The sequence below is a fragment of the Colossoma macropomum genome, unplaced genomic scaffold (genome assembly GCF_904425465.1).
Source record: "Colossoma macropomum unplaced genomic scaffold, Colossoma_macropomum, whole genome shotgun sequence".
Classification (NCBI taxonomy): Eukaryota; Metazoa; Chordata; class Actinopteri; order Characiformes; family Serrasalmidae; genus Colossoma; species Colossoma macropomum.
In genome coordinates, this window is record NW_023494790.1 from 12,958,187 (window position 1) to 12,971,834 (window position 13,648).

General features: G+C 37.8%; 1 protein-coding gene across 2 annotated transcripts; it reads left to right on the plus strand.

Moving 5' to 3' along the window:
* Positions 1 to 11,753: 11,753 nt before the first annotated feature.
* LOC118809160 (protachykinin) lies at positions 11,754 to 13,576 on the plus strand. Of its 2 annotated transcripts, XM_036572187.1 has the most exons (6): positions 11,754 to 12,106; positions 12,502 to 12,598; positions 12,775 to 12,807; positions 12,993 to 13,046; positions 13,251 to 13,325; positions 13,430 to 13,576. In XM_036572187.1, the coding sequence occupies exons 1-6, from the start codon at positions 11,993 to 11,995 to the stop codon at positions 13,465 to 13,467; spliced, it is 411 nt and encodes a 136-aa protein (XP_036428080.1). In that variant the 5' UTR covers positions 11,754 to 11,992; the 3' UTR covers positions 13,468 to 13,576. The 2 variants fall into 2 exon arrangements, with proteins under 2 accessions (XP_036428080.1, XP_036428079.1); XM_036572186.1 differs by lacking the exon at positions 13,430 to 13,576 and having other exon boundaries at positions 13,251 to 13,386.
* The last annotated feature ends 72 nt before the right edge of the window (positions 13,577 to 13,648 follow it).

Below are 13,648 nucleotides of genomic sequence, written 5' to 3' on the forward strand. Positions count from 1 at the left end.
AAAGCTGTTTCATTCAAAACAACACACTGCACATCGAGCATACATGCAAAAAAAACTGAGCTGCACTGCTAACACTGCGCACCTGTAGCTAAAACCAGGCGGTGATATACACAGTAAGACAATACAGTCTGTCTACAGCCTATTTTGAAAAGACAATTTTAAAAAAAATTAACGTTTATACAGCACAATTCTACTCGGTTAAACCGAGTAAAGTTGGCATATAAAGACTTTGGTAGCAAATGTTGACTTTTTCCATTTTGCTAGCCGTGTCCCCACCTGTATTGGGGAATTGGCTGTGATTGTGTTTGTGTGTATTTAAAAACTTGCCAAGACAGAGTGCTTAAAGTTACCAGCGGCTTTGTGTTTGATCTCCAAGGAGTCAGCAACACTTCTCTGTTGCTCACTGCCAGCTTGAGTCGTTGGTTTATTAACATAGCCGTGTACATTAACTAGGCTTATGTCACATGGTATCAGTGAGTGTTGGAGTATCAGTGAATTTTTATATGTATGAGTATGAGTAAATGAGCATGGTATCGGCCCGATAACCAATACCAGTATCGGTATCAATGCATCACTACGAAAAATTATAAAATAAACAAAATCCTTATCAATAGGTGATGAAGAAGTCAGGATAACCATATGTACATAATGTTTGAGATGTGACACCAGCTTTTATGCAGAAAAATATGTCATACGTCAAGTATTTTTAACGCTAAAACTCTGTTTGATGGAAACAAGTGGTTGGGCAGCAAATATCTTCCACTTTTATAGGTAAGAGTATCTCATACATATGTCAGAAACCACATAAGCAAGTCTATTTGAGTTGTGGTTTAAGGAAAGTATATGATGATTCAGGCATGCAGGTGGCATGATTTTTTTAAACATTAGTCTCCATTAATTTTATCTCCAGAAAATTGTGTAAATGGTCTAAGCTGAGCTAAGCATGTACATGTGCATATGTGTTTAGTGGGTGCAGACTGTACACAAATCCCCTCACCTGGGATGCAGTGTTGCATGAGCGACATGGCTATGGTGCTGTTTGATCTCTATAGGAGGGTTTGAGGAATGGCTCCTCTCTAATCTTCTCTGTCTAAATGAAGGGCAGTTCTTCAGACAGAAGCTCTGCGGGGACATAAACACTGGAGGAGACTCGCCAGTGGCACCACTGTATACTGACAGAGGGAGCATGAGGAAGTGTGCCCCACCTTGGACGCACTCTTACACAAACAGCATTATAAATGTACACACTATTTCAAATGGACCAACTAAACAAAACAGTGGGTAGAAGGTGCATGCATACAGCGCTTTCTTTTTTTAATTTCTAGTCATGACGGCCATTAAGTACAATTTGTTAATTTTTCAGGGAACATTTCTGATTAGATATTAGAGATTAGATATTAGACAATCCACTTGCACAACCGTGCAAGACCTGGTGGACTATCAAAACTGTTACCATCTGACAAGCAGTGCTTAAAGCTTTCATTTCGAGAGACAGAAGAAAATTAAGCTCCACTCTTGCTTCAGAAAACAAAAACAAACAGGTTTTTCTGTTCCACTTTGCACTGTGAGAAGACAGACGAATCAAAGCAGCTGGCGTTCTCAGAACAATTGACTGTTCACTCCAGATCCCAGATCTTAACATCATTGAATATGTTTGGCATTACATGGATCGTGAGAAGTAGAAAATACAACCAACTTCTAAGACTGAACTTTTGGAGGTGTGGAAGATTTCTTTGAAAAAATACTAAAACGATTGGAAGAATAGAAAAAAATTGAATAAAGGCAAAGAGTGGACACACTAAATTTAGCTGTTGAGGCTTCTGTAAAATTTTCTGTCAAACGTTTTGTGCTTTTAACTTGTACTTGGACATTTTAACTGGAAATTAATAAATGAAGGGTGGTTTTGACTTTTACACTGTGTACTCGTATGGCCATATTCATACACAATATACACCTGAGCTTGCAGAGCTTACGAAGACAAAGTAACAAAAACACCACCTACATACACACACCTACACACACACAAGGACACATACACACCAGGTTGTACTGTACTTATTAAAATGTTTTTGTTTGTGTCATGGTGTCTTTATTTACTTCAACGTAGGTGCTTGTGGGTGGGTGAACTGTCTGGGTCTGGCATGCACTGTCTCCCTTTTTGTTGCTGTATTTGAAGTGTCTCAACATTCCAAAGAGGTTTCTAGAAGAACTTTGAAGTGTCATGCAGCAACTTGGGTGAAGCACATAGCTTTAAGCTGACTGGAACGCCATAAAGCTGAGCTGATGTGTTATGAGTTGCCGGGGAAAAAAACAGAACATATGAAGCCTCAGGACATAGAGAGGAATTAGAACGAAACAGGAGGGAGGAGTAGGTTCAAGCATTTTGAGTGTTTGTTAGAGAATCATGTGTATGTTTGTGTGTGTGTGTGTTGCGCTTCCTGTCTCCGTTTCTGCCGGCCCACATAGACAGCAAGAGAATTTGGGCGGACTGCAGGCCACATGACATTTCGGTGCTCTCGCAGAGTGATGTGTTCACTCCCGCCCTTCCCTCTACCCTCCCTCCCTCCCTCTCCTGCCCTTCAAAGCTTCGACATGTCATCTCCCACCACAAAAACAGAGGTGGGAAGACTCACTGGCGCTACTGCTGCCTCAGGGTGTCTGGCACTAAAGCTGCCTGCAAATACAGCAGGCAGGGGAGGAGCATGAAAAAATAAGAAAAAAATACAGTGTGTATTAAACAAGGCTCATAAAAACCTACTGCACCAAACTGTGCAGTGTGTGTGTAAGCGTGAAAGTGGTGGGTGATAATCAAGGTAAAAAACATTAAAAAGTAGAAACAGCACAATAAAAATTCTGAAGTTCTAAAAAGAGTTTTTACGGCACCACAACTTTAGTAAAAGTATCACTGGAACTCATAGTTATGGCAAAAGAACCACCTGAACTCATGTCAAAGTCATAAATCTGTGATTTACATCATGTTAAACACATCTTGGCAAAGTGAGTCTATTAATGGAGGTCAGACCTCCAAAACAAGCGTCTGTTCTCATTATCATGATCAACATAAGTCACAAAACATTTGTACTGCCAACTGTACTACATTTACAGATCCACCTAAAGACGCAAGTAAGTCTGTGGCTTTTGCACTTTCTTGCACTATTTAAACTGAAGTCTGTTTCCCACCGCATAACAGAAACATGAATGTAGGCAGAGTTTGTGTGGTCACATGATTTCTCACGCAAATCTAGTGTTAACAGTAAACACAAATAACAGTAGCAACAATGGAGGAGCTTCAAGTTATCATGTACCTTTTACTCTGCATTTGGTTTCATGTGAACAGTCACAGACAGCTTTTTAAAAAAAAATATAATAAGCTGACTCATGTGACACTATGTGACGATTCTATGACAATTACGTTTGACCAATCAATGGTTTGCACCTTTACTAACGTTCCAGCTTAGTATGCTGCCTACCCCAGAGATAAGGGTTAAAAAAATTACTCTGGTATTCAGGTTCGGTACGGCTCCCTTGGCAGAGTAAATGGCGACAAAATAGGTGATTTGTAACCGGACTGTACCGTACCAAAGCAGAAAAATTCTCCAAATACATCACTATCAAATGCTCCTTGTCTTCACTTTAATTTGATGTTGTAGTTTTCAAAACCTATAACAATTAAGCAGCAAGTATTGCACCATTCTTTAGGGAACCAAAAGTGTTGCATGGCATCGCTTCAGATAACTGGTTTTAGCATCTTTGTTTTTATAAGCGCATGCTTCATCTTTGGTTTACTCTGAGAAACCTGAAGAGAAAAGCTGTCTTGGCTAATGAAAAAGTCCATGGCCAGTGACTACGAGGAATGAAAACTGATGGTGTTGTGACTTTGATGCATTGACGTGGGTTGTGAAGTCTGTCTGAACGTGCATGTGCATGATTATTAGGGCTTCATTACACTAGCCCATGTCTGAGTTCACCTTTTGAGGCAATGTCTACAACTTGCATTTGTTTGAAGTGACATCAGTTCATCATTCAAGATGCCAGCAGAACCTATATCCATATAATGCTACATAATATAGTAATATATAAATATATACACATAAGTAATATATGCCAAACATTTCACATGTAAACTAATTCATATGCTTCACAATTCACAAATTATTTTCAATAAGACAAAAAATGAAAATGAGATGGTGAATTGCTATTCACGCAATAAAAATAAGAGTAGAAACAAATAAAAAGGAGCAAAATAGCACAAGAAAGACAAAGAGAAAGGCCTGACTGCAAATGTCTGGACCTTTTTTGGATCTCTTGAGAAGACCACAGAAAGTGCCATGGGTCTCAGAACTTGAAAAACAACTTGGGGAACACGAGAGCCAGATCTACAGGGTCAAGTGTGCCACAGGGCACTCAGCATGATAATTTATAGTTCAATGTGAGTCTAGATGTTACGCCCTCTATTGTGATGAATCAAGACTTCATTTCAATTCTGTGCCATGCTAAATCACCAAGATCTTATATAACACAGAGGTGAGGCAATTTTGACACAGCTACCTAAAGCAGTCGAGTGAGACAATCGACTACCACAAGAATGAAATATAAAATGTTCAGTAACACTTTATTTGGATTGACTGTCCTAACCCCACCGCTAGTGAGTGAGGTGCAACAATTTAATTAATTAATCATTGGATCATCTGTAAATCATGTATAGACATATGTCCCCAAATGAAATGGGACACACTGTTCTCCTTTGGGGTTAAAGTACTCCTGCAGAGAAGCAAGCCGCATGCTTGTTTCTTCATATATACAAAAACCTTAGTGAAATCATTCATATTCTGTTAAAAAGTATCAAAATGTGTGTAATATCTTAGCTCATTAAACTGGCAGTTAAGTAAGAATGTGAGAGCAGCCCAAGGGATGATAGATAGGTGAGCATGAAGAAGAAAACTGAGTATGAAGGTTGACAACATATATGACTACCACAAGATAAGCCTTGCGCCGCCACTAATTGTACATCCAACCAGCCAAGTTCATTTTGGCCAAATGTAAGCTGCATGCCCTTCAGTGCTAAGGTTCATTCAACAAGCAAGCACAATTTATTGTAAATAAGCTGGAAGGGCTGAGCACTCAGTGATCAGAACCTGTCTGTGTATGAAAAGGCAATAGGTTTCACACAAGCTGATAAGATCCTGGTGCTATGCTTATTTTGCTCTAGGAAGATGCCCCTGAAATTTGGACAGATATCAGCTTAACTGACAACATTAAAAAACAACATAATATTTATTTTTGTCAGTATTATAGTATTATTCTATAGTAAATAGAACGATACTAAATAATTATCAGTGCTTTATTTGCCAACACTTAATGTACTTAGTGCTAAACTATGTTCTCCATATGCAGATATATTGCTGCAATAACTGTGCCATAAACTAATAAACTATTTAATTCCAAATAAATGTGCCACACTCTGACAGACAACAACAAGCCAAGGGCTCAAAAATTTAAGCTCATAAGTAGGACAAGACTGCCCTCAAGTGGTGGAAGCAGAAACTTTCTGTGGTGACATTCAAGAGTCAGTTGAAAGCATAAAAAAAGGTCACAGGGCTTTCTTACCTTTTTGTTAGAACACATTTTAATCCATATTCAAACTATCCTATCTCTTAACTAATTTAAAGGAATGTGGCAAATTTATCCAGGACATAGATGACACTTTAGAATACTCAATGACAATTGATCAGCTACTGCTTACTGTAACTGTTCACGCAGTTAAGGGAGTTAAGTAGAGTTTGCAAGTAGATCACTACAAGAAGAATGAAAGATTAAACTGACAGTTTGCTACAATCATTTAAAGACTTAAGGCGCTTAGAGGCAAGGCTAGAATTCCACAGGCACAATGCATAAATAATTAATGAAGGACATGAACAAAGGAGAAAAGACAGAGAGTGAGGAAGGGAGAGAGCCACCTCGCCCTGCCAGAATGCACCTGAGGTAAGAGGCTTTAGTTAAAGCTGCACTGGGGCCATTCAGGTGGACTGTGGAATGGCTGCCCTGGGGTGGCAGGCGGGAGGGCCTGGGGCACTATGGGCGGGGCGCTAATAAGGTTTTTTGGAGGGTTGGGAACTGTGTGAACCAGCGAGTCAGACTGGATTTGTCCTCGAGCATGGGCTTAGCAAGCAGCCTTCACACGCAATGGCAGCATTTGAGATGAGTCTTACGTTCTGGAAAAAATGTAAAAATCAAAATAATTAGACGGCACCATTAAGACTTTTTGAAATGTTTTTTGTATTGGGTTTTAATGACATGGTGACATATGGGTACACGTCTGATCTCAAGACAAATCGATTCAATTATTTTGGTACGATTCAGATTTATTTTTGAATTTTTGTTTGTTTTTTACATTTAAAAATAGCTTGTGAATTTTATTCTGACCAAAAAATGAACACATGCAAAAGTGAATATTATTTTAATCAATTGTAATCTGAAGTAACATTAAAACATTAGATCAAGTCATCACAATGCATTAATGTATTTTTGCGGCTCAAATACAAACCACATTATTCAGAACACCTTAGTGGCACAAAGTGTTCACACTTGCTGAACCCCACTTTCCCCATCAGATAAATCTGTAATGAGGTGATGTCGCGTTAGTGAGAAGATTTAGCAACCTGTGGCTGAATTTGCTTTCGTAAAGATAACAGAGATGACCGCTAGATAAGTACATGAAAGACTTGAGGGCTGGATCTCTTCCCTGGGAGGACGGCAGGGATCTCATCTCTATGCCCCACATTTTCAGTTGTACATTTAGTACACACACACATACACACGCACACACACACACATGCTGGCAGTTAGCCCATCTGACAGAGGAGAAGCTGTCAACGATGGATTAGAGCAGGAAAGATTTAACATTCAGAGTCATATAACACAGAGACAGCAGTGAATAAGCTTAGGACCAGCCTCCAGGGCCTACTGCCTTTTATACAGCATGGAAGGATACTGTAAACATGTCCATCCTGTCTTTGTTCCATTAACACCCGCTTTACATACACACGCTACCTCTTACGAGAACGCATACTGTCCATACAATTACAACCTGTCTCTCTCACTCCATACCCGCATTACAGTGCCAACTGCCTCACGTTCTTAAATGAAATTAAAGCCCACCTTATGTCAGTTAAGACGAAAGGTTCTTTCCACTTTTTCATTCTCATGTTTCAGACTTTTCAAAACCTAAATTTTTCTAGGATTAGCGTTTTGGTGAAAGGATTCACAGACATGAAAGTCCTCCATAATAACAATACATTTAATTTATATATACAATATAACCTTAAAACAACTTCACAAAATACTTTATAGGAAGCTTAAAAACAAACAAAATGCAGAGAAAATGAAACACAATAAAAATATTAAGCTGCATTTGACTCGTCCAACAAACTTTCATGTCTTTTGTTGGGTTTTATGAACACATCATATATCTCATTGCTGTTTAAAGAGTCACAGACCTTTTATGGATGCTAACTTGAACGTCATGTGCACATGACATGACACCCCCCCACCCCCTCCAGTGTCTCTTGCTAATTGGCTGTTTGCTCATTTTCTAATAACATTTTCCATACATGTCCATGCTTTTCAGAACATTACAGGGCTTTTTTAATGTGCTGAAACCAAAAAATACGTGTTGCAAGTGAAATACAATTATTTGTATTGCCCCATGCTCCATGTAACAATTTTCTACAACCCCATTTCCAAAAAAGTTGGGATGCTGTGCAAAATGTAAATGAAAACGAAGTGCAATGAGGTGCAAATCATTTAAACCCTTTATTTAATTGAAAATAGTATAAACGCAACATACCAAATGTTAAAACTGAGAAATTCTATTGTTTTTTGAAAAATATATGCCCATTTTGAATTTGATGGCAGCAACACATTCCAAAAAAGTTGGGACGGGGGCATGTTTACCACTGTGTATCTTCACCTCTTCTTTTATCAGCACTCTGTAAGCGTTTGGGAACTGAGGAGACCAATTGCTGTAGTTTTGAAAGTGAAATGTTTTTCTATTCTTTTTTGATATAGGATTTCAGCTGCTCAACAGTTCGGGGTCTCCTTTGTCATATTTTTAATTTCATAATGTGCCAAATAATATCAGTGAGTGACAGGTCTGGACTGCAGGCAGGCCAGTTTAGCACCTGGACTCTTTTAATATGGAGCAATGCTGTTGTAATACATGCAGAATTTAGTTTTACATTGTCTTGCTGAAATAATCAAGGCCTTCCTTGAAAAAGAAGTCGTCTGGATGGCAGCATATGCTGCCAAAACATGTATATATATCGTTCAGCATTAATGGTGCCTTCACAGATGTGCATGTCACCCATGCCATGTGCACTAATGCACCCCTATACCATCATGAATACTGGCTTTTGAACTGTGCACTGATAACAAGCTGAGTGGCCTTTAGGCCAGAGGACACAGTGTCCATGATTTCCAAAAAGAATTTCAAATTTTGATTTGTTGGACCACAGGACACTTTTCCACTTCACCTCAGTCCATTTTAAAGGAGTTCAGACCCAGAGAAGGCAGCGGTGTTTCTGGATCGTGTTTTTATATGGTTTCTTCTTTGCATTTTGGGCTTTTAACTTGCATTTGCGGTTGCAGCGACAAACTGTTTTCACAGACAGTGGTTTTCAGAAGTGTTCCTGAGCCCATGCCGTGATTTCCACTGCAGAATCATGTCTGTTTTTAATGCGGTGCCACCTAAGGGTCCAAAGATCACGGCCAGCAAATATTTTTTGGTTTTTGGCCTTGTCCCTTGCATACAGAAATTTCTCCAGATTCTCTGAATCTTTTAATGATATTATGTACCGTAGATGATGAAAAGCTTCATCATCTATGGTAAAAAAAAGTTCTTTGCTAATTTATGTTGAGAAACGTTATTCTTGAATTGTTGCACTATTTGCCTTTCACAGTCTTTCACAGAGTGGTGAACCTTTCCTCATCTTTACTTCTGAAAGACTCAGCCTCTATGGGATGCTTTTTTATACCCAATCATGTTACTGACCTGATGCCAATTAACCACCAGGTGTTTTTTTTCTTTTAGCATTACACAACTTTACCAGCCTTTTGTTGTCCCCATCCCCGTTTTTTGGAACATGTTGTTAGTATCAAATTCAAAATGGGCACCTATTTTTCAAAAAAACTATAAAATAAAATTAAAAAAAGTATTTTGTCTTTGTACTATTTTCAATTAAATATAACGTTTAAATAATTTGCACATCATTGCATTTTGTTTTTATTTACATTTTGCACAGCGTTCCAACTTTTTTGGTCAATCAAAGAGAAAACCCTAAAAACAGCTAATGAAAGATTCAAGTGGCAATTCTGCAATAATCTGACATACTACTGCAGATCCCACTTACTATATCCTACTGTTACATAACTAGCATCATGAAGACCAGAAAGTGACAGTATATCTTGAAAATGTTCCTAACAATGGCCTGTGCTTGTCAGTGAAACTGGAAGAAACCCACTAAAGAAACCCACCCAAGCACAGGATGTTCTGTTCCTCTCAATGCTGAGATCGTAATAGTGGTCTCTGCATCAAACCGCAAGCTAACAAAAAAACAGAAATACCATCATGCTTTTAATAGCTTTCACAGAAGAAGTCTGCTTATCAGAGAGCAAAGCCTTACCAAATGCCTCAACACCTGAGCAGGGGGATAAGTCGAACTATAACTACAAAAGACAGAAATGATTAGCAAAGGCAATCATAAAGGCATTTTGCTGACACCCAGGTGGTGTCAATGGGTCAGCATGGATGCAATCAACTCGTATGGAGAACACATCGTACTCAGTCACGACTCCTCACTCCTAGCTCTCACCAATGTGATGATTTTCAGAGAACTCCAGGGAACAAATTCTCTCTTAGATTTGATAGTAAAGAGCCTTTGGCTTCTACATCTCAGAGAACCAGACCGAACCAGACAATTTGTCTAATATAATTTCTTCATAGACAATTACATATTCAGCAAAATGCTTAAGAACATTTGACATAATTAAAATGTATCCAAATTATTGTATGTTAAGTCCAAACCAAAACCACCATACTGCTAGTTATAACATGATTTCTGTATTGCAGTTTCAGCAAGTACCTAAACCAAAACACAAAACTATTACGCTACTGGATACACTATATTTCTATATTCCAGTTTAAGTAAGTCCCCAAACCAGAGGATAAAACTACCACGCTGCTGGATATGGCATGGTAATATGGTGTTAGCATTGTGGGGGCCCTTTGAATGAGTCTGTTTTTACATGCAAATGTAGAGCCTCTGATTCCTTTTGATTCAGCACTCAACATTAGACCTCAGTGGGCTTGTGAACGCACAAGTGCCGTTCAGGTGAAATTACCGAAAATTGGTTTCTTGCTTTGTTAAGCACCTGTGGTGAGATCAAAGAACACACTGCGTATATGTCATCTAGATTTCAATGGGCAGTGATTTTGCAGTGCCTGTTAGGTTAGTCACTCACTTCCAAGAAACTTTGCAGGATTTAATTGTGAATAAGAAAAATAATATACCCCAATGCTCAAATGTGTTTCATGAATAAAGACATGATATTTCATTTTCAGTAATATTTTAAATGAATTAATTAAATTAATAACTTTGGTGAATTTCAGTTGCACAGTAGGGAGAATTGTTTACAGAGGATATTAACCAATGTGCTTGTTTTGAAATATTCACCACCATTGAAGCAAGATAAATTATGGCATGCAAACCAACCCATGCATATATAATGACTCCTAATCAAATATGTCTGATCAATATATGTGTACAATAATCTAAAAGCAGTCAAATTAAGACTCGGCATGACAGTAAAACATTCCCTAAGCCTTCAATGTGTCTGAACTATAGCCTGCATCAATCCTATGATGAGGGCTCATCAGAGGCACACCACTGAGCTGAGAACCTTACAAGGTAGAATACCCCCACCACTCCAAGCCTCTGAAAGACTACTCTCAAGATATTCTGTCCCTTCCATTTGTGATAACCCACACCAATCTGGGATGGCATCCACAAGTTAAAGTAATTTACAAAAGGAAAAGATTATTCCTGATACATCACATAATTTGGAAGGAGTGCTACAAACTTGACCCTATGAAGTCAAAGACATTGAGAGATCAACGTCTTGACCATTGGTGCTTAATGACATATAAGTGTTTCACAGGGAGTTCTCCCATGACAGCAGGTGACCTATAGTAACAAGTATTATTGGTTGCTTAAACCTTATCCATTTATATGGACAAACAGGAACAGAACAGAAAGATCAAAGGGTTATAAATAAGAGACGATAGTCAAATGGACGCCTCAGAAAGTCAATATTTGGTCAGCGACTACAAACGGATACCCTCAATACTTTCATTCGGTCTTCAGTCCAGATTAAAGCAAACGACAATCTTAGAAAGCTCCTTTCAAGATGCAATAATGCAATCCCACAATAAAGTATACTAAATAAGCATCTATGTCAATGCTACATACAAGGCTTAAAACCTTCAGTAATGGCTTTGTGCATATATTTGCATATATTTCCATCACTGAAATTTACATCAGTGATGTTATGACATTCAGTTGGTGAAAAACAGAAGCTGACATAAACTCTGCCAATCAGACGTAGTCACAGATCACCTAATACAAGTGGTAGTCAGTTTCATTAAAATGACTCATCTTATGACAGGGGAGAAGGTGGTGATGCGGGCCATTTTGGTATTGTACAGCTGGGAGGGGACTGGCAGTCGTATGTGTATAAATGCACCCAGCAGTACGTGAAGGACCAGACAAAGACTGCAGACTTCACAATATCTTACACCCAAGACCATTCGACCAGCATACGGCATACTATCGGCTGATTTTTTAAAAAATCCCACTATTCTGAAACTGCAGTCTAATTCTACCAGAAAAAAAAAAAACATTTATTGCTAACACTATTTTTAAAAACCTTCTCAGTAATGGAGTTTCGGAAACTGCTGGCTATAATTACCACCATGATTGCACTTGCATGTAGTACTTATGGATTATCTTTTAATCTTGACAAGGAACACTGGATTTCCAAGAACTGGGAGGTATGTGTATATTTATATTAATGAATATCTTTGTGTGTTAAATTCATTCATTTTTGTCTGTGGCGTCTATATGAATGGAATGAATAAATAAAAGGGCAACAGCCATGTTCATTATAAAATATTTAAGTCATTTCAAAGTATTTGTCACAACAAGGAAATGAGCTAAAAATAATAAACAAGAAGAAAAAAAATACACAAAGCTCAGCTTTACATCTTCATTGTTAAAAAGCAGCTTAAATAATGAAAAATAATTTAGGACCAGCAAGAGCTAAAGAGAACATTTAAAAATGTTATTGTGGCTTTAATAATAACCAAAATTTGACACTGTCACCATCTGATGTTCAGATACTTTCATTTTGTTAAAATATATATCTATTTGTGTATATTGTTACAAGGATGAATCTTTTGCGGAAAGACTGGCCAGTGAAGTGGCAAGTCTAATCAAGCGGTCCAAAGGGCATCAGTTTTACGGACTCATGGGAAAGCGCTCAGGTAAGATTGAATTCCTTCAATAACAACACCTGAGGAGTAACGTTGAAGCTTATGTCTCAGGGTGCCCTACACTGCTTTTATTTTATATGGTTCTGACTATAAAAACAATGATGGTAATAGATGGATTTGTAATAATAAGGAACAATGCAACGTGCTTTTCCCCTTTACATCCCTAGACATCCCAAAACCTATGCGAATGGATCGAAGAAGTGAGTAGTGAACAGTAAATTGAGTAGTAAATTATTATTCAATTATAAAAAAGCAATATTTTCCCACTACATTATACCATGTTTCATCAACATTATACCAATAAAGAATTTGATTTCAATACAACAAAGACGATTCAAGTCAAAATACTTAGTAATTGCTGGTTGTTTTTTTACTCGGCTTACAGGAAATAAAGGGGAGATGTTTGTCGGACTCATGGGCAGACGATCTTTAAGAGGAGGTAAGCTTTTGTTTTAAATTTTATATTTTTCGTTTATAGTTGTCTAGAACCCTTGCAAATATGTACTCATGTTTTTTTGTTGCCAACTGCTAAAGTAACTTACAAAATATTTTTTTTATTTCCCTTACAAAAATGTATTTACCTTATAGTATGTCAACACAGCCATATTAAAAAAATGAAATATTTTCAATTCTTAAATTGCAGATATCTTCACTAGAATAATCCCAGCCGAGACAAGTACAGCTATTGGTGCAGCAATGGAATCGGACAAGCAATCAGGTGGAGCATTTCAAACAATTATTTCCCACCCCACCCCCCCCAATACCTGATGAAAGAAAGAAAAGATGAAAAAAGTCCTTATTTTTGTTTTCTTTTTGTGGCAGATTTGCAAGAAGAATGGGACAAACTTCAATATTACTGATGACGGTCAAGATACTGTTTGTGAACATTTTCAGATTTAGGGAAAAGGAAGTCAAGTTTCACAATATTCACCTTTGCCAATTTTGACCAATAAAGCCTCGTTATCAGTATCTTTTCAGACTGTAAACAAGCACAATGTTCTGAAATGAAATGAATTAGTTATTAAATTTGCATGAGCAATT